A 22,415-nucleotide genomic window follows, 5' to 3' on the forward strand; every position below is an offset into this window, starting at 1 on the left:
AACTTGGCTTGAATATAATCATACGTATATATATACATACATATACTTGCACTTGTGTATTATTATCGATTATTTGCTTTTGACATTTCGCTTTGTCATGCGTTTTTATAAAACGACTCGACGCGTGAAAGAAAAACTCAAAGATAGAGCTTATTACAATATATAAATACTTCATTCATGGCTGAAATTTTGGAAAGCTTTCCCCCGATAATTCTAATACAGTACAATGAACCGAAGAATGGTATATGAAAGGAAGTTGGGTTATGTATAAGAATCAGTGTGTGTGATGGTTGCTTGTATACAAATGAGGTACTGACAGGGTTCAGAGTTGAGAGAGGAAAGAAAGTAAAAGAAATAAGAAAGCCAGTGAGAGAGAGAGAGAGAGAGAGAGAGAGAAAAGGAAGAAAGGGACATTAATACAAGAAGAGAAAGAGAAGAAGCGTTTCGAAAATAAACGCGTGGGTCAGCGAAAAGTTTGATTTGAAATTCAAAGCAGTTGGGACTCGATGGATAGATCGCAGATAGCGAAACTGGGCGCTCGATGTTTGAGCTTGATATTTATATACGAGACTGCTCGTTCCGGTGTACGTAATATAGCGTAATATCAGCAAAGTAAATATCGTGGAGAGATCGAGTGAATATCGATCGATGTGGTAACTGCTGGAGCAGTTCGGCAACTGCTGGACTAGTAGACACCTTTATTTTATATTAATATATATATATATATATATATATATATATATATATATAGTAACTATATAAGTGGGCGATGCGGTGTAACGCGATGCTATGCGATACGCGACTCGGCCAGCGAGTGTACAAAGCGGAGGCCATGTATATTTATGCAAGTACGTACTTATTCATTCTCTTCGACGGTTCGCGAACCGCTCTCTGACTATTCATAACGTCACCGCCTTTGCTCATCGGTGTCACCTTGCAGCCTCGGCTGTGCGACTCTCCTCGATCGATATAAAACTTTCCTGCTTTTGCCTCCGCTTTTGTCAAGCGCGAGCTTCGTTTCCCGAAAGGCTTTTATAACCGAATCAAAGAAAAAAGCGCATCGATAATAAAAGACTGAAACTCGATCGGCCCAAGCTACCTGGAATGTAGTAAGCTACGTTTTCAATAGGCTATACACTGTCCGATATAATAATTCACTGAATTTTGCCTCTGTTTTCATCGAGCGCGAGCCTCGTTCCTCGAAAAGCTTTGTTTACTATCGATTCGGGCACAAAATTGCTTTAGCGAAGAAGAAATCCAAGACTGAAACTTGATCGGCCCTCGGTACCTGGAATGCAGCGAGGTATTTATTTTGAATCTGCAGTGTCGAGTAATAATCTACTGAATTTTGTCCAAGCTCTTATAAAGCAAGAGCTTTCTTTTTCGAAAAGCTTCTTTCAGCGTCGATAACGAAAAAAGGACTGTTTCAATGTGAAGAGGTGCACTGATAATAAAAGACTGAAACTTGATCGGTCCAAGGTACCTGGAATTCAGCAAGGTACATTTTGAGTCTGCAGTGTCCAATAATAATTGTCTCTCTGCCATTGCGTCGTCTTTTATCAAGCTCGGGTTTCGTTTTTCGAAAGCCTTCCACACAACGAAATAAAGTATAGAGAGAAAAGCACACTGTTAATAAAAGACTGAAACTTAACGAATCCTCGGTACCTGGAATGCAGTAAGGTACGTTTTGAGGCTGCGGTGCCCAATAAGCTTGACTGATCGCCGGATAGCGAGCTTTCGAGCTTCCCACGCCGGATCCTTCGCTACTGACTTGCTTCCGGTTTTTCATCGCCATTGCACAGTAAAAATCGACGATCGCAAAGTTTCCACTCGTTATCCAAGTTAACAGACGCGAGTTTCCACTTGGCACACTCCAAGTTTACTAATCGCCCGGCGTGAATTACCTCTTCTCTCTCTCTCTCTCTCTCTCTCTTTCTTTCACACACCGGCCTCCCTAGCAAACTTTTCGTATTACACGTGGCAGCACAACAACCGATTAAATGTGCAATTTCACACTCAAGCTGGTATAACGTATTCACAAAAATATATCAACTCCCTCTGCAGGAACTATCGTGTGGTTACAACTTTGCGACGTATCCTGTTGTAAGATACGCGTGACACTGGAAGCGCGAACATTCTTTAAAATTTTCACTCGTTTATCGTGTCTCTACGATTCTCTCCCCTCCCCCCCTCTCGTTTGATCTGGTACATTCGCAGAGATTATCCTTATCGAGTAGACAAAGTTTTCATTGGATTTGGTTGGAGTAGTTTAAGATCGCGGTTACAGATGCAATTACATTGGTGATTCCTCTCGGCGTGGATTTCTGTTCATCGCGCGGCGTTGCACTAGAAGGATCGCCGAAGATCGCGTTTGTTTTTCAGGCGATCGCACAGTTAGTCCGTGGCGGCTCGAGAGAGCTCATGCTCGACTGTGAGTGAGCTGGCGTTTGGCTCAGCCGTTATTACTTACGAGCAACGTCGCGCTACCGCCTCTACTACTACCACTACTACCACTACCTGTTATTACTGTTACCACTACAAGTGCACCGTGTTACCTCCACGGCGAGTCAAGTGAATCGTCGCGCGTCCTGTGGATTGGGATGGCCACCGGAGCTTTGGTTGGGACGACGCCGCGACCATTCGAGTCACGAGGTGGCCACCGTTCTCCACAGTTGTGCTCTGCCCACTCGCACTTAGTTATGGGAAGAGCTTCCTCGGTGCCTGACTCGCTACGCTCCACACGCATACCCGCACGCACTCACACTTACATAACGAATTCTTACGATGCTGACTTACATTAGCGCGTTATGCAACACCGACGACGACGACGACGACGACGACGACGACGACGACGACAACGACGACGCAACAGCGCAGCTCGGATATACACACTGCGTTCTTTTTCATTATTTTCTATTCTCTCCTTCACCATCACTATATTTTCCTTCATCCTTTTAATCGCGACGGCCAATCTCTCGAACGACCGGCAAACTGACGGATAATCGTGCGCTCGCTCGCTTTTTACTCGAGCACGACTGGAGCACGGTGATAAAGCTTCGTGGAACGCCTCATTTGGAAAATCCCAGTGGGGAACAGCTGATTATAGCATAAAGAGCAGTCAGTATAATTTTTTCCAAGCCGTTTCAGAGGGTACAAGATGGGATACAGTGTGTGTTTGTGAGAGGGAAAAAGTTTGAAATATATATATATATAAAGAGAGAGAGAGAGAGAGAGAGAGAAAGAGGTAATTTCAAGAACGTTGAGAGACTGATAAAACTTTGAGAAATTGTTCAATTAGGGAATTCTGCCACCAACGAACAGCTGATTATCGCGCTTTAAAGCATTCGCTAATTCATTTCTTCAATTGAATTTTAATGGTTTATTAAGGAAGTTTCGTAAATCAGTTTTGCCAGCTAAATAATGCCAGCACTCTTCGCGACACTTGAAGCTTCTGACGAAACTTGCGGAGAATTTGTGGAATTTTGCTGGGATTAAAAATTGTATGACAGAAAAGGGGGGAGGGGTCATGAATTTGGGCAAATTATTTGATTGTCGCAAAACTAATAGTGAAATTCGGTGGGTTATAGTGCGGAGGTATTTGGTTTCGAGGTGAGAGGAAGCTCCAGGAGAATCCCACACGTCCCCCGGGACTCTGAGAGAGCCTGTGTGTTCGTTAAAAATAATGCCGACGGCGGCAGACTACGACGAGCTGCAACGACGCCGTCGCATACCGTGTTATATAGTACATTTTCTAACCTCCTCTTGCACTTGATTCGCGCCATTCGCGTCGTTCACGTTTTACACGCTAGGTTACTTTTCTTCCCGCAACCTCTCAATTTCCCAATTCGTGTTCACCAATCTTCTTTCGACGATTCAACCGAAATAATAAAAGGACAGTAAGATTAAGGAGGAGACTTATAGAGAACGTTGATTTGGAAATTCTGCAAAGTTCGAAAATCGGCTGCGAATAGTTTGAAAGAATCGCGTCGTGGCGCCACTCAACAAGTGAGTTGAGTAGCAGCACTACTGACGTACGTTGTTGCTTGGTTAGTCGATTGGTCGCTCCTCTCTCGCGCGCTGCACGTCACTCATCTCCATACTCCCACTCTCCCATTCGTCTTCCACGAGTATATTTAGCAAGCAACACGCTCTTCTTTCTTCACCTCCTCCTCTCAAATTCTCCCATTTATTCTTATCAATTTCCTCAGTGCCATTGACTCGTTACAACTTCTCGGTTCGTGGTAGTAGTAGTAGTGGTGGTAAAACTTTCATTTGTAGTGGTGTGCCATTCTTTGCTCTTTAGTAATCGTTTCTTTATGCAACTGCAGCAGCACCACGCGAAAATAGATGATCGTAAAAGACGAGCAAGCACGCGTGACAGATTCTCTTGAAATGATGAAGAGTTCAAACTAAGAGCGTCGTTCGGTTTCCGAAATTGAAATTACGTAATTAGAAGTGAAACTATTATAAAAGCAATTCTTCTCTGAAACTCTTTAAGCCATATAAACGTACTTCCAGTGAATCGATGCGACGGAATAATATTCTCGAAGAAGGAATAAAATTGTTGAAGAATGAAACTCTGGAAGTATTTTCTAAGACTAATTTATTTATCGTTCGTGTTTCGACTTGGACCTGCACTTGACCTATCGTTTTTTACGTGTCATTAAATCGTGGAAGAAAGCAAGCGAGCGATAAGGAAACGGAAACGGTGCTCTCGAATCTGGCTTTTGCGTAATTTTAAGGAAAGGAAGGAGAGATGGTTCGCGCGATAGTCGGCATTATTGATTAGCAGCGAGTTGTGTTTTGTGCGTGACGCGGCTGTATATTTTCTAGGGCGTGGAGTTATGGCCGAATTTGAATTAGGAAAAACGTGTTACAGATCCGACACACGTGACGGGCATCGTTAATATTTCATTAGCATTCTTCTCCCGGCGCATCTACTGCTTTTTGCAGTTTTTCCAACGCTCAACTTTGCCCGCGAATTTTATTGCTCGTTGAAAAACAACAAGCGTCAGCTTTGCGCGCGGTTACCCGTAAAATTTCACGTGTCTCCTGCAACAATTCCGGTATAAAGGAGCGCCTGCACCAGGAAATGTCGCCCCTTTTAAACTGGAATTACCCAATAGCTATTCGAAAAATGTACAAGTCCCCTCGGATAACTCGCATTTGTCTGCAGCTATACGGATTTGCACACCCACCTTCGAGGAATTAAAGCGTCTCTTTCTCTTTATATTCTCGAAACGCAAGATAAACTAGGATTGCGATAATTTTCTATTTTCTTTCCTGCACATGGAACTTTCACTCATCTCTTTATTTATCGCCTATTATTTTTTCCTTCGTTCCTTCCTTTCTTTTCTGTATATATATGCGCGTGTTTTCCTAACCTCTTCTCTACTCCGAGCAGCTACGCGGTTTCAACGCTAGAGGGCGCCCCTACTTGAAAACCTAAAACTCTTGTGCCTTTGTTAACTCTTAACTCACTTTGTTCGATTTTTGGCTTGGCGCAACTCTCAACTTTTGCCTACTTAAGATGCCGTTAACTCCATTGAGCTTCATTTTTTTTTAAAGCGTCAGCGAAAAGTTGAGCAAACTCGGTTATATTTTTCATTTTGTGCGAGCTGCAAATTCTAACGGATTTGTTAATTGACGCGTTTGACGCTTCGGTGAGAGGGCGAGTTGTCTGTGTGTATGTGTGTTGTATATATAGAATAATTTTGCAGGGAAATATTTTACGACAAGTACATTTGTAAACAATTCAGTTATGAGGATGTATATACTCGGATAAATACTAGATTCAGTACCGGGCTACCTATATAAATGTTTATCTTACCGCGCTGGAAAAGGCAATAAAATTCTTTACGTATCTGTATTCGAATTACCATATTCTATAGAGAGCCCCTTCTGTGTAGAATTTTTATTTTAACCACGCGGTTTAAGATAAACTATCGAGATAAAAAGGGAACCGATAATAATATTCCTTTATTGCAATCTATACAATGCACGTGTATGCAGTAATTGTTTTCTTCTGTTTAAAACGTATGACAATACTATAGAAGCAATAAAGGTAGAGATTAATCGATGAAACGTAAACATACGAGAGTTTTGACTTTATAGTCGTTGATAAAAAAGTTATCGCTCCCTTGTCGAACGTATACTTTACCAAAGAGAAAATGAATTACGGCAAGTTCATGAATGAAACCGATCGGATTCAGACATATGTATGTACACAAGTATGTTAGTTTTAAGTAGAGAATGTGTTATGTATACAGTTATCCCCCCTCCCCTTCCTTGACTTTCCTATAAGAGCATTCGTTTCCTTTAGGTCATTATAACGACATGTTAAGAATAAAAATCTTATCCACAATTTTTAATTTTTAGCACCCGAAGCTTCATCTTTACTCCAAGTACTCTTGACATTCTAATGTTGTATCTAATTTTTTCCAATAATTTGTATCACCTTAAACATTTTGTTAATCATTCGTAAATATGTATTGTAATTTGTAGACGTTTAATTATTTTTAAATATAATAAATTTCTTTGACGACTTTTGTTTGTTTTTTTTTTTTTTAATACAACTGAACACTATATTGATATTTGTTAACCATTTGCACTCGCTGTCTCATCTCTCAGGGAATATAATGTTTGTCTGTGTGAAAGCAGCGAACTGCAAAGGGTTAAAATTGTGGTTTATTTCATAGTAATTTGTTTAATTATTATTAAATAGTACTTTTCATAGATGTGTGTGGAGAATGGGAAGAAAACTGCAATCTAGGAGAATGGTCAGGATTCTTGTATAGGAAACATTCAGCTGCATCCGATCGAAAACTGAGAAAAAATGACTCGATTCAAGTAAATTTTATTTTGAACGTTGTCCGGTTAAATATTTGATATTTAACAATTTTAATAAAATAGATTAAAATTGATTTGATTCGCACAATTCGTATTTAATTAAATCAGTTATATATTAAAACCAACTACACATTTAAATGCCATTATTCAAAATAAAGGTTTGTTTCAATCAAATAGATTTTTTCTCAATGTACAAAAATACATAGAGCCCGAACTAGCAAATAATCTCCACACATGGGTACCCTCCTCCCAATCATCACTCCCCTATAGCTAACAGTTTATATAAACCAAGAAAAAATATACTAAATTTATATTTATAAAATTTAAATTATTTTCCAACCAAACATTCAATTACTATTAAACAAAGTCAAGCGTGCTAATATATTAAAAAAAAATTAATATGAATCCACAAAGATTATAAGAAAATAGAGGGGGGGGGGGGGGAGTTGTATGGGAAAAATTCGCGTTGCTCCCGACTGTACAAATTACGTTCGTGAGAAGTAGATGTACTTTTGAGAGTTTACTTAATAGCTTGGAAAAAAATAAATTGTTCGTTTCGCGCGTGACAGTTGGAAAAATATCTGGAAGGTTTTCCAGCTTTTTCCAACAGTGTCTCATAACCGTGGAGAGTCCGGGTGCTTCACTATAGAGCTCGGCTAAGTATGTCTTCTTTGACTACGCAATCTCGGCAACCCCCTCAATTCAGCCAATTAATTAGCACATAATGAACGTGCTTTGAGCCGCATTCTCTGATGAGGTTGGAACGAACAGCGAACGGGTTAACTTTGCTTCGTCAACCAACGACGACGCGCCGAGGACTTTAGATCGATTCCACCAGCCCCCCCCCCCTCCCCCAGCCCTCCTTTTTTTTATTCCTGCACAATCAAGCAGTCGTCGGATCCTAGAGAGTTTATTTGATGGCGCACACCCTGCGCTTTATCATCCCTTAAAAATAAACGAATTTTTGCTACTACCACTCACCGTTTTTGTTCTCACTGTCCGCCGGCTTCATTTGAATCGGATTCCGCATCTGAAAAAAAGAAACAAAAATCACTGCTTTAAAATTAATGCTCGTTCTGTACCTTCCGAGTGATTTACTAATTATACCAATTAGCTTTTTTCATTCACCGTGCATAACATAGTCCTAGATAAAAATAGATTTCAATCTGTAAAAGGGTATCATGCGAGTCATTGAACATACTACGGCCTATAGCGGCTATTTTTAGCACGCTTTCCATATAATTAGATCGAGAGGGTAAAAGATTCAAGTTCTGGGAGAGAACGTTTGATTCGTGGCGTATATATAGGAGTAAATTGAAGCAACAAAAAGAGAGACGAGCTATAAACGGGGATGGCAACCTGTACAGAATTGAATCCTAGATAAAGATAGATTTGCGAACCTGTAAAAGGTCATGTACGAGTGATTGGGTATTACACCATTTAATAATATATATATATCTATTTCTAAATAATTAGATCGTAAGGGTAAAAAATTCAAGTTTCGAAAGGAGACGTTCGATTTTTGGTGTACGCTGAGAAAAAGTCCTTCGATTCAAAAATATCTTTAATTGAATATTCGTTGATAAATATTTGTTTAGTTTTTAGTAAATAACTGATTAAACTAAACAGAAATTTTTTATATGAATAAAAACCAATTAACATCGTATAAATATTTATTTGCGACTTTTCAAATAAACAGTTATTTAAATCAAACAATATTTTATCTTAGCATATACAGAAGTAAATTGAAGCAAGAAAAAAAGGATACGAGGTAAAAACAAAGATGGAAGATTGCATAGAATTGAATCCTAAATAAAAAATAAATCACAGCCTTTAAAAGACTCCCATACGGGTTTTTGAATATACAACACAATAATATACAAAATCTATTTTGAAGTAATTAAATGAAAAAAGAGTAAAAGACTGAAATTCCAAAAGACAAGGTTCGAGTCGCAGCGTATGTAGACTAGTGGGTTGAAACAACAACAGAAGGAGAGAGACAAGTTAGATGGGGGTGGTGGCAGGTTGTTTGGTGGTGTCTCACGCGAGAACGCGAGCAGTGGAAATAGCAGTGAGCTCGGGCAAAAGTCATTTCAAGCGGTAATTAGTTGCTTGAGTCAGGACAAATTGAAAAAGTTGGTGAGAAATGGAACGTAATTCAGTGGGCAGAATCGTGGTGGTCGAGAGAGAGAGAGAGAGAGAGAGAGAGAAGGAGAAAAAAATAGAAAGAGAGAGAGAGAGAGAGAGGTAGCTTTTGTTTGGCGATAAACGAGCTGCAGCCTAAAATCGGATTTTCGCGATGGCTTCATTATTGTATCAGCTTCTTCCGGGACGATTAATGTCGGTTAACGCGTCACGTACTTTTACTTGTGTCCTATGGCTTTCCGGTGGGTGGCTTGTTTAGCCAGCTATAATCATATTACGCATCGTTGAGAATGTGACACGCAGCTTGTAAATTTGCCACGCACCCCGCCAATTTCGTGGCTGCGAGCCAGCCACCGTCCCGGACCGTATAATCTCTAGTTTAGTAGGGACCGCCAATAAACGAACGTTTGCCCGTTTGCAAAACACCTCGGCTTTAGCCCAGGCTTTACCCTTACGCTTTACAAGCCGATGCATCTATTTATACTGTACAACTTCGACTCTTGCTTCAACAATTTCATTGCCATGTCAGACACATTTCAATTATTAATGTTCTATGTGTAAAATCATTTTCTATCATATTTATGTTTCAATGTATTGGTAATGGCAACTCAACATGTCTTAGTATTTTTGATCAAACGTTGTTTGGTCGTGGAACAAATTCATCGACGTGTCAGATAAATTTTAATCAATATGTTCTATCCGCAAAATTATTTTGTATCATATTTATGTTTCGATGTATTGGTAATGGTAAATCAACATGTCCGCGTATTTTTGATTAAACGTTGTTTAGTCGTGGAACAAATTCATTGCCATAAATTTTAATCAATGTTTATCTGCAAAATTATTTTGTATCAAATTTACATTTATCAACACATAATAGCAACGGAGACGCGTCTATGAATTTTCAATAATGGAAAGCTTTGTATTTGAAAAAAAAAACAAAAAAAAAAAAAAAACGAGTTCAAGCTTACATTTTACAAACCGGTAATGGTGTTTTGTATATAAAACTTGAACTCTTGTAAAATTTCATTGCCATATATGTCAGGCACATTTCAGTTTACGTTCCATGAAGAATCATTTGCTGCTATATTTGTACGTTTCAACCCATGTGCAGACTGAAGAATTGTGTGCAATTTTAATAAATAAAAAACCTTTTTCATTTAGAAATTACTTTTATCCAACTACACGTACCCGCAACGATAAAAATACCTTACAACTTCCTCGCCACCGTCAGTCACAATTCAATTAATATTCCGAAGATAATTATGTACCGCTATATTTATACTCTTCAGTCCAGGTGTAACGACTGAAGATGCGTGTATACAATTATAATAAAAGAAGAACGTTTTGTTTGGAAAATACCTAACAGTAAAAACACCTAACGAATTCACCACCATATTTCAATTAATGTTCCACGAAGAATTATTTACCGCTATATATTTATTCGCTCCAACACGTGTGTAAACTGAAAAATTGTCCGCAATTTTAATAAATAAAAAACGTTTTCCGTCTAAAAACTACCTCCATACAGTCACACATACCGAACAATAAAAATACCTTAAAATTTCATTGCCACATCAGGCGCATTTCAGTTAACGTTCCACGTAGGGAATTATTTGGTCCTAATGTATATTTATACCTTTCAACTGGGGTAGCGAATGAATATATGCGCGCATCTTCAATAAATGAACGTTTGTCGTTTGAAAAACACACCTCGGTTGGCAATCAGGGGGATAGAGATGTACACGCACGTATATATACGTATGTGTGTAACTGTGTGGCGGAGTAGAAGTGAGTAGAGGAATGAGGAGAGGGAGGGGAGAGGCAGGCTGCAGGCACGAAAGGACGGAGTGGTGCAAGAGTTTCTGGAGCACTCGACTCATTTCTCGTAGCCAACACAACACAGACCTCTCGACTCAACGCCACTCGTGGAAACGAAATCCGATACGAGAAAAGCTAAACTCCTTCAAATGCACAAGCCGCACCCTCTATACCCACTATACATACGTATATATATATATACATTTCTCCTGCTACACCTAACCGGGCAGCCAACCCTTACCCATCCTCCCCTTAAATTATTATTATTATTACATCACTACCCCCTCTCCCCTTATCAAAGATTTTTCAGTCCCCAGGCACTCTAACGAAGAAAGTCCAGTCTCATTGATCGTGCCACGCGATTAATAAAGTGGCTGTAACTGTACTATATATATATTATTCTGGTGCAATATCGAGCAGTTGGAACAGCGTAGACTTTATATACATATATATATATATATAGATATAGGGGCAGGGGAGCAGACGCGGAAGATGCAAGAGGGTGGGGATATTTGAAATTCCTGAACGGTCGCTGTTGGACATTAGCGTCCATTCATTTGCTGCTCGCGGCAGCTTTATACGGAGCCAAGTGGCGCAAAGTCATTCGGACGCTCGGTTCGACGATCGATAATAATTATTCTCGTAAATTCAGGCATAAACGCGCGCAGGAAGGGCTCCCCGAGCGGCCCGCTTTGCTAAATGCTCGTAATGACGTCTCGTAATTGCATCGAAAGTTCCCGGGGAAACTGTAATTATCGTGCGGCCGGCGCACTTCCCAACGATACCTTCGGCGACGTCGTGCAATGCGCGCGCGATCCACGAAAAATTCAACGCTCCGCGAGCAACTGCCACCGCGTCGCCTCACCAACACCGCCGCAACCACCACGAGGAGAAAAACAAGCACGAGGATTTTAAATAACCCGAACCTCCCCCTCCTGCCCATTCTCATACACACACAGCGAAGAAACGTCAAAGCGCGAAAATTGCGCGCGATCAAAATCACGTGTATACGAATAATCCTCTCGAGCGGACCCTTATTATGTATACTCTAATTCCGGAACACACTTTACACCCACACAACGGCACGCGAGTGCTCGCGAGAACGCTCCAGTTATTCCCCACTAACACCGAAACTTTTCGCAAATTTCTTTAAGCAACATTTTATTTCACCGCGAGCTCTCGCCGGGAAAGGAGACTCTTTTTCTCTTTCTCGTTGTCGATTCAACGTACCTTTTTCCGCAATACCTCATTCGTAAATGCTCGTTCTTCGCCGAAATTGTCGCTACGACCAGGTTGTCTCTCGTTGGTACACTTGGCAACACTGTGGTTTTAACACAAATATCTCTCTTATATGGAAGAGTTTTTTTTTTTTCGTGCTTTTGATACGTGCAAATGACGTTGGGGGAAAATTGCTGAATTTTTCTGGTTTCGCAAGGAAGGTTTTGGAAAGTATTCGCGCACTGTTTCAGCTTCTTCGGAGGAAAATAGTAATAATTATTGAGGAAAGTTAATATCACAACTAAATAGGTTCGTTTCATACATCAAACTTTTAGCGGATTATTAAATTCTTCGTATTACTAAATTGCTCCGCATAACTGAACATTTTGGCAGGAGAGAAACTTTCGTCAAGTTATTAGTATTATAATATTGAAGAAGACTTGGTTTATCGTATACTTTCGTATATAAGATAGAAGAGCTATTAGAAAACTTTCTGCCCGATATAAAAATTTTGGCTGAGGTTAACCGTATCAGGGTTTATTGCCAAAAGAGAAAAATGAGAAGGGAAATTCTAAATAAAAAAGCAGAACGAAATTAGGGAAAATTCGATCAGCTCGGGGACACGCTATTTTTAAAAGGGAGCAGCGTTCTTCATTTTTTAATATTCTACGCCAATAATACAGCTTTTGATTTATTATATATAGGGATGGCATACCGATGAGAAAAATTCTCGAGAAAAATGGCTCAAGAATAAACTAATGAAAATTCTATTGGAACGTTTGACGATTTACTAGGATTATTCTGCTTTGAACGTTAATAGCTAGATAGCTTAATATAAATTGCATTTCGATCAAAGCAAAGCTCAGATTAGTTGAGAACTAAAGGTATCTCCTATACGACAAATAGCATGCTACTTTTAAAAAGCTCTACATTCATCATTTTAAACTATATATAGCGAAAATAGTAAAAATTCTCACTTATAAAAAAAGGGGGTGGGGGTGAATACGATTAGAAAAAATGTTGCGAAAAATGGCTACTGAGCTCCAGTTGCAAAAATATCTCTAGGAAATCCTTAGAACGCTCGGAGGAAATCCCCACATGTCCAGTGGACGTACCGAGGATGTCCTAGGAACATCCTGTGCTATCAGGGGATAGACTAATGAAAATTCTATCGAAACGTTTGACGATTTACTAGGATTATTCTACTTTGAACGCTAATAGCTAGATAGCCTAATGTATAAGTCGAAAAAGGAATTGCATTTCTATCAAAGTAAATTAAGCTTCGACTGATCTCAGTGAACAAGGGTATGTTTTATACAATGCAATATCAAATTATTTTTAAAAAGCACTGCATCGACGATTTTATAATATCCAACGTCAATAGTGCAGATTCTCATTTATAAATGGGGACGGTACTAATGAGAAAAATTTTCGAGAAAAGTAGCTCGAGAGTAAACTAATGGAAATTCTGTTAAATCGCTTGACGATTTACTGGGATTATTGTGCTTCGGATGCTAATAGCTATAGATGGCTTTAATGTATAAGGTTCAAAAAAGAAAGTGCATTTCGATCAAAATAAAGTTGGAATTAGTCGAGGAACAAGGGTGTCTCTTCTGTACAATAAAATATCGCACTTTTTTTTTTTTTTTAAATACAACTTTGTTGCTTTTATAATGTGCAGCGACAAAAATTATCGAGAAAAATGGCTGAGAAATAAAGTAATGAAAGTACTGTTAAAACCTTTTGTTGATTTACTAGGATTTTTGTGCTTTGGACGCTAATAGGTAGATAGTTTAATATATATAAGGTTCAAAAAGGAATTGCATTCCGACGAAAGTAAAGCTCCGATAGTCCAGGGAGGATAAGGGTATCTCTCATACAATAAAATATCCTTCCAATCTTTTATGATTTCACGAAAAGTATGTTCAACTGCGTTTGTAGAAGTTTCTATATATATATATATATATACACGTAGAGCGAAGGAAGGAAAGGAATTCGTGAAATGAAGATCGTCAAAATGATTCGTTCGATTTGGAGGTCGTTCGGAAAGGCCAGCTGTTGGCAGTGAGGAGAACTTGGAAATGCGTTTCGTCAAAACTGTCCAAAATAACCTTGATCGTTTCGTTTTTCAATAAAATCGAAAAGTTGAGGGAGTTGGATCAAGTTTACTCGTCGGATTATTCTATTGAAAAGTTTTATAAGAATAATTAATCGAGCCTCTTCCAATGCTGGACTTACCCCGTTGAAAGTTTTCACATTGTGAAGAGCGTTTTGTGCATCCAATGCTGCTTTCCTCGTATAAAACGTGACGAAACAGCAGCCTGAAAAGAAAGAGGGGAAAATGGTTAATTATTAGTCTAATGGTATCATCTCTTCTGCATGAAAGAAGGTTAAAAAAATTAATACGATTCGCGTCACAATGTGGGGAAAAATTGTTGGAAGAAAAATGTTCAGCAATTATACCAAGAAAGCTAACGAGTTTATGGATTATTCGACTAATGATCTTTTAATAGGAAGCTCTTTCTAGCATTAGCATAAGCATTATTGCCCGGATAAAATTTTAAGGAAGACGCTTATTTTAGATTCGAGTTGCTCTCTTTGCATTTTCATCCTTCATAATGCAGCTAATGTCTACTGCGGGGTCGTGACATCGTTAACAGTTATCAACAATAAATGGCATACTGTAATCGCTAATTGGACCAGAGCCTATTTGTCATATGCATAATGAATAACAGTAATAATTCCGCCTTTTAAATATAGTATTCCCTCCTCGAAAATTCCATATTCCTACTTAAATATTTGACGCTTGAAAATTTCATCGTTTCATAAACAAAATAATCTCAATTCATTTTCCACGTAAATAATAAAAGAGGGAAAATTAAATGCTCTCTTTTACGATTTTTTCTCTCCACTATATTTACCCGACTTATGGCGCTGTTATTTTACTTTAATTGCGAGTTTTGTCGAAGCTCTTTAATTAACGGACGATGATGAAAAGTCACGTAGAAAATACAAGGATTCTTAGATAAGTGTTTTGATACTATTGGAATTATTGTAAAGATGAGGGTGAGATATTTATAAGTGTGAGTATTTCGGAAAAAATATATGAAAAGTTCTTGGGAAAGAACCATCCTTTAGCAGCAGATGTCATCATATTTCATATTTGAGCGGAACGAATAAAAGTAAAAAATAAGTAGACATAAAAGAGAGTAATTGCAATACCTTTCGTTTCTCTTCGAAAGTTCTTTCAAATATATCGTAAAGTTTTAATTCACTTCAAATATAATAGCCGAGCTCAAACCATCCTTTAACGTTTCGACAAATATTGAACCGAGCAGCAAGCGCGCGTTAAAAGAGAATTAATCCTAAAATCTATACCACAAAGATACTTTTGCTTTGTGGAAAATAGTTTAGAATCGAGCCTCTTGCTGCTCCATTTTTAAATATAAATATTCTTCTACATTATATATATATTTTAAAGCCTTAATATTTCATGAAATATTATATTAATCGAGTTCACAAGCTACTATTGATTTTTTTCTGTAAATATATTAAACAAAGTAGAAGCTCGTGGTACGCTAAAAGGCTCTTTATATAAAATTTATCTTCTTTCTATAAAGACACGTGGGTTGTTCGTGTTTGTAATATGATAATTGAATTACATAGTTCATTTTTACCAGCATATTTGTTACAATTATATTATTTTCAACGATGTTCTTTGTATTTGTAATACAATAACAGAATTCCAAGGCTCACATTTACCAAAATATATTTTTGTTACAATTATATTACCGAAAAATAATTAATTAGCACGAAATGGCGTACTAATGGAGCTGAAGCTATTATCAATTTTTTCTGCAAATATTAAAGAGAGGAAAAGGAAGAAGAGGAAGAAGAAGCACGTGGTCCGTTGAAAGGGCTGAGTATACTAAAATCTATCCTGCTACAAAGACACTGTTCTTTTATGTAATATCATTAGATCCGACTGTTCTTTTTTCTGTAAATATTGAATGGCAAGCGTGTAGAGAGCAAGTACTATAGGGAGCAAGGAGAATATTTCAGGTATTCTTTTTCCCTCTTCCAAATCTGGCGCGGAAGCACCTGTTAAACATTTCCTGCTAAATTTCAACGTGTCGAATCCTTCCTCCTCTCCCATACTACCCGGCAAAAAGAGCAAAAGTCACTTTTCACCCAGGAACACCGTGTTCATCGTTCACTCTCTCTAAGATCTCAAATATTCAAGGGAACAGAAGCATCGCGAGGATAGAATACATTTTCTACTTCGGAAATAGATTCAAGAATTTGAATTAAAAAAAGACTAAGCGAAAAAAGAAGAACAAATAAAAAGGGATTATTACAAGACTATTTACTGTAAAAATCTCTCGAGACGAGGAAAACTGGCGAGTGTTGTCGGAAACCTGAAAACTGCAATACGAAAATCAAGTGAATTTACGTACAAAATATTTACTACTTGAAAACATCCATCGATTTAACATTCGATACTTTGCCACTGTACGAGACTCGGTTTGAAAAGATGGAAATAGTTTGGTGAATGATAAAAATCTGATTTCCGTCAGCAGACAAATAACGTTAAACGTTATTTTAACGATCGAATAGACACAATACATGTTTTATTAAAGAAAACAATTTTTGCAGCACGCGTGTAGTAGGATACCAAGGTGAGTAGTGGCGGACGCAAGTAGAGAGAGAGAGTGGAACCAAGCGAGCAAGTTGGATAGGACAGGACACAGGCACGGAGGGTAAGCAAGCAAGTAGTCAGGCACGTGGGGTACTTCGTAGGATGGCGCGGCAGTCGTCCGCGGCTTGGTAATCCATTGGCACTGTTATTGATCCGAGTATGAGGGGGGAGGGGGGAGGGCAAGGCTACCTCAAATAACGGACAGTGATCCATCGGCATCGTTGTTGTTAATCTAACAATTAGTAGTCAATGACTAATTGGCCTGATCCGATAAAGGCGTATAATGAATATCATGCTGACGTTCTGGCGCACAAGCTTCGCTATATATATATATATATATATATATATACATATTATGGATGACGTGCTATTTTAGGATCGCCAAACCCAATACATGTCCCTGTTTCAACACGCCAAGGATAAGAATGTATTATCGAGATTATCCATCTCCCTCAAAAGCATCCATCCAACTGTCAAAGGATTTACAGTTATCAAGCATCAGTCCCACGAGAATGATAAGAGCAGCGAGTGTGTTAAATTTACCGAAATTCATCAGCCTACCAGATTGAACGAAACAAAAGGGATTCTATTAAAGCACGACTAGTGTGTACGTGTACACACGGAAAGCACGATATTATTACTAAATTATTTACTGTTAACCAATCAACCGCCAGATTAATCCAATATAAATAAAGGGTCGCGTTTAATCCATTACGGTAAGGACCGCGATATCATTGCTCAATTAATTGAATTAAACAAATCAGGCATTAGATTATGCATTCGGTGGGATAGACGAATAAAATGTAACACACAATACGAACATGGATGGAATTGTTGGTGATATTTAGAGGTCACGTTGCATGCTATACAGCTTTAATATACTATTTGTTTGTATATCTATATACATTTAGTGCAGGCGAGTGGGCCAATAGGATAATTCTTGGAACCTAACCTGGTATGAAAGGAAGTATATGTGTATATATTCATATATATATATAGTGTATGAAATGTATACCAAGTGGGTCTTTAGCGAGTACTCCGAGCATTTGCATCAGATTGAAATGAGAAATAAAAAGCTTTTTGCTAACACACAGAAACCAGAGTTAAGGTCTGTTCAAGAATGGTGACCAAAGCAATTGAGAGTGCGTGAATCGATGAAAATTATTGGTATTTAGAGACATACTCGTGTTATTATTGTACGTTTAGTTTGAAATCAATATGGAGTGAGTCTATGGTTAGTGCTCGAAGCATTTCTGCATTGAAACGAGAAATAAAATACTGCTATCATACGTTGAAAAATAAATTATTTTATTCAAATATATCGGGGCTTAAAGTAGTCCCAATGCAATAATTTACTAGGTTCTTGTAAATAATTGATCGAGTAGAAAACTAATATTGGATCCAAATCAAATTTAAATCTATTTTAATTAAAGATCATTAATATCGAGTGTGAACAATTTCATTAGAACTGTGTATAGCATAATTTATTTGAATAAAAGACATTTTTTTTGTTTAGTTATAAAAATAAGTCAAGGTTTGTTTGAGTATTATCGTTAAAAGCAGCTGGAGACAAGAATCGATGGGAATCGTTGGTATTTAGAGACACACTTGCACTATTACTACACGTTCGGTTCGAAACGAATATAAAATGACTTTAACCTATAAACAAGCCCTGAAAAAAATTCTCCATCAAAGTAAGAAATAAAAAGCAGCTATCATATAAAAATCAGTTAAAGTCTATTTCGGCCAAAGAAGTTGAAGACGAAAATCGATGGAAATGGTTGGGACACGTTCGCATTATTATTACACGTTCAGTCTGGAATGAATATAAAATGAGTCCGTTATAAGGAGTCCTCGAAGGATTTCTGGATCGAAATGAGAAATAAAAAGGTGCTATCATATAAAAATCAGTTAAGGTCTGTTTGAGAATGATCGCTAAAAGATGACTATATAGCTGCAGCTATAGGGTGGAAGTGAAGTATCATGCGAGCTGAGTGCTGCGCCCCCCACCCCTCCCGCCTCCATCTCTTCTCGTCATTATATTTTTGTCCGCTCGGATGACGACATTGATATTCCATGCGCGAAAAAGATAGTCGTCTCCTACGGGATAATGCCCTCGGCTAGAACGACCTCATCGCCGCTGCAGCTCTCTCGCCCTTTTCTCAGTCACTTATTCTTTCACCCCGCCATATCAAGCTCTTTCTATTTCAGTAACTACGAATTACATCTTTCTTATCGCAAACGCATCCGAAAGACAGCAGTAATATACACCGTTAATTAACTCGCGAGCTATACCAATACACACAAACACTCTCTCTCTAAACTCCAAAGAAATCCTTTTCCACATAACTGTACCGTGCACATTTTTCGTCTCGGTATTATACTATAAGGTAGATTAAAAACTTGATTAAAAAACTGATAGCCGAGTGTAGCGGCACGTTTTGATTTTAAAGCGAAATCCCTACAAAGCTCGCTCGCTCCTTTCTCCTTCATTGTTGAGGAATTGCAAATCGAGATTTTTTTTCAAAGGGACGTTATACGAGAATATTAGAAAATTATTCGTGTGTGTATATATCGCATCTTCTTTGGAACGGTAAAGAGGTATTTAGCTATTGGATATAACACGTGTACGCATATATATATCATGCATTTATGTGTATATATAGATATTCTAATAGGATATAGCGCGTTATAATATAATACATCCGAGTATAATGTACTGTTCATTATCGCGTCTGCTAGCGGGTTGATGTACGAGCAGCTACGGTATAATAATCGGATCAGTCTCCGTCAGCTCCAGGAGGGACCGAGGAACAGGTGTTTCAGCCTACCAAGTTAAAGTTGAAATAAGTACGTCGTCCATTCTCATTCGCGAAATTAGTCTATTATTAAATTACTTAACGCGCGCTACCCTATTCTAGACTATCCGCATCTGGAGCTTACGGGCTACGTCGTAATAGCTGCATGTTTCCGATAATCCCTAAAATTCTACGTGTACATACAGGGTCCAGCAGTGTGACCGACCCGGAAGAAGATACGGATGGAAAAAGACACGCAGTTCCATGACTATAAAAGATATGACATTTTTGCAAAGTACCTTCTCCAAACTTCTCATTATTTTCACTCGGAGAGTTTTCGTGGCAAATTTGTATATTTTTGTAATAATTACGTAGCCCACGTATGTTCTTTTTATCCATAATCTGGGTCACTTTAAAGAGTGAACTTTGTACATATATATACACGTAATATACAATTATCCTTCTTATATATTTGATTTAAATGCTAATTCATCGGATTCCTGTGACATTTCGATTAATCGAGAGGGATTATGTCAAGTACCGCGGTAGTCTTGACTCGTATAATTAGTATTGGCATAACTGGGGAAGAACTGGCGTAAGGAAATTTAAAATGGCATAATGCAGCCGGGCTTAACGAAAAGAGGAAGAGCTTACGACTGATCCCAACTCAAAGGAAACTGCAATCGTTTGCTGCAGTTGACGAACTTCTGACGTGACTTTACTTTTCTGCTTCTATCCGGATCAGAGAGAGGAAATCCATGGAAAAAAGGAGGAGACGTTCCGTTTTTCTAACGAGACTGCGCGCGCGAATATGTCGAAAGGAGGAAGGAATGGGTATAGAAGTAGAGAAGGGGGAGAGGGGGGGGGGGGCAAAAAGAAGAATGAATATCCTGTGATAAAACCGATATATAAAACTGTGATAACATTGTGAAGGATAGCTCCCGCCTTGGCAAATAAGATCGAGATCCATTTATTTGTGGTGGCCGATAGATTTCATTGGTGAGAGGAGTGGAGAGGGGCTTAGTGGGCATAGATATAGTATAACTTATCTATGAGTGCTTGCCAGTCAAGGATCCTGGAGCTCGATCTTCCTCCACTTGGGTATTTAGGATGGATTATTAACGAGCAATTTGTCGTGTCTGCTCCTGACTGTATTGTCACTCTCTCTCTCTCTCTCTCTCTCTTCTCTTACTGTTGGATCGCCTCTCCATCATCCACCCTCTTTTTTTTCCATAGATCACTCGATCGACTCGCATTTGGCACAAATGACTTCTACTCTCTGCCTTCCCAATCCCAGTCGTCGTTCCACATTCACCTGTTTCGATTTTCTTAATGCCTTGCCAACTTTGCCAACTTTATTCGCGTCACTACATTCATCCAGTCGTGCAAGTATCGTCGAGGGGGGAGCAGGAGGGGGGGGGGGGTTAAAGGAAAAGGGAAAAGTGGTAGAGCGCTAACTCGTTAAACAGGCATGAGACGGGAAAGCTTTACGGGAGGAAAAACGTCAAGCATGAGAGAGAGAGAGAGAGAGAGGGTCGAGGGTACTCAGATAGATTTGCTAAGGAAAAGTTTCTCGCACAGGGCGATGCTCTCGTCTTATTCCAACTTGCGAAAAATTCTCAAGTCGACACTATCGCATTGCAGGGGAGTCTCGCGAATTTTTCTGGATTGAAAATATAAATGTAGACCAGGTATCAGCAGTGCGAGAGAGAGAGAGAGAGAGAGAGAGACATACACACACACAAGAATATGTTTCTTTTCTCTCGCGAAATGTGAATTAAACGTCTTGCTCGGATGGATTTATGGACGTTTTCCTCGCGTCATAATTCTTCCTCTCTCTCCCTCCCCCCCTCTCTCTCATATCCTTTCTGGCACCCTGACCAGCTTCGGGCTAGATATTTATCGCGGAAATAATTTCGCAGGTAGGGTGCAATTGTTTAGGAGGTTCTTGAATTTAATTTCCAAGACGCTCCGGTGTACTCGTAGGTCACTGCGACAAGCGGAGGACACTGCTGGTGTATGAACAGCGAATAGAAGGAGGGGGAGAGGGTGGAAGAGATAGAGAGGGAGAGAGAGAGGGATCAGGGGACGCCTGCGCGGAAACCTCAATCGAAGGTAACAGGCCGGGACTCGGATGTGGATTTCGGAGGAAATCGGTCTTTTATTCCAGCCTCCCGGCTCTAATTGCGAGTGCCACGCAAGCTGTACAGGCCAATCGAAGAGCCGATATCACCGAGCAGTGCCGAGTCGAGAGATAACCGTACATCTGCCCACTTCAACTCCCCCCCCCCCCCCCAACCCACGTTTCTCGCTACATCCACCACCACCGCCATTGGCTAATTGCATTTGTATCTCCTTTACGCGAGATGAATTTCTCGCTCGGTTAGATAATTATTCCCAAGTCAATTATTCACAATTCCCAGTCTCGCGATTAACATCTATTCTTACGGGTTATTGGATTGTCGTGGAAGAGTCAGTTAAAAAATATAATCGGATAAGGTTGCGAGGGGGAGGTTAAAAAAATGGAGGGTGTATAAGAGCTGCTCGCTATATATATATATATATATATATAACGAGAGGATAATTGGTTGATATCGGAGGACCGTAGTCTGAGTTTTCCCTCTCCGACAGTGTCTTGTCCCACTAGCTTTCTCTCCATCCCCCATCTATCCACACAGACACACACAGTGTTATCTTATACCTGGCGTCCCGACCCCGTATCGCCGCTTCCGGGTGCCAACATTGGGTCGCTTAGGATATACTCTTACAAATTGTCTGCTGGAACAAGTTGCGCGCGAGATGAATTTGTCTCCATTAAAGGAATTGAGGTTTTGTCATACTTCAGCCCCTCCCCCCTCTCCGTCCCTCTTTTACCGCTCCCGCTG

General features: G+C 39.3%; 1 protein-coding gene across 16 annotated transcripts in view; it reads right to left on the minus strand.

Moving 5' to 3' along the window:
* The window catches only part of LOC136785047 (CUGBP Elav-like family member 1-A), a 49,589-nt gene that overhangs the window by 20,025 nt on the left and 7,149 nt on the right, over window positions 1–22,415 (minus strand). For 15 of the 16 annotated variants that reach the window (XM_066746061.1, XM_066746058.1, XM_066746054.1 and 12 more), the window contains exons 4-5: window positions 14,272–14,354; window positions 7,831–7,879 (exon numbers count right to left, since the gene is read on the minus strand). In XM_066746061.1, coding sequence (XP_066602158.1) covers window positions 7,831–7,879; window positions 14,272–14,354 — 132 coding nt within the window. Of the gene's footprint in view, window positions 1–1,665; window positions 2,847–7,830; window positions 7,880–14,271; window positions 14,355–22,415 lie in introns of those variants that run through there. The other variant, XM_066746062.1, reaches the window with a different exon arrangement.

This window comes from Prorops nasuta, unplaced genomic scaffold (assembly GCF_024137725.1).
Source record: "Prorops nasuta isolate Cenicafe-Biocafe unplaced genomic scaffold, Cenicafe_Pnas_1.2 PNAS00140, whole genome shotgun sequence".
NCBI classification, from domain to species: Eukaryota; Metazoa; Arthropoda; class Insecta; order Hymenoptera; family Bethylidae; genus Prorops; species Prorops nasuta.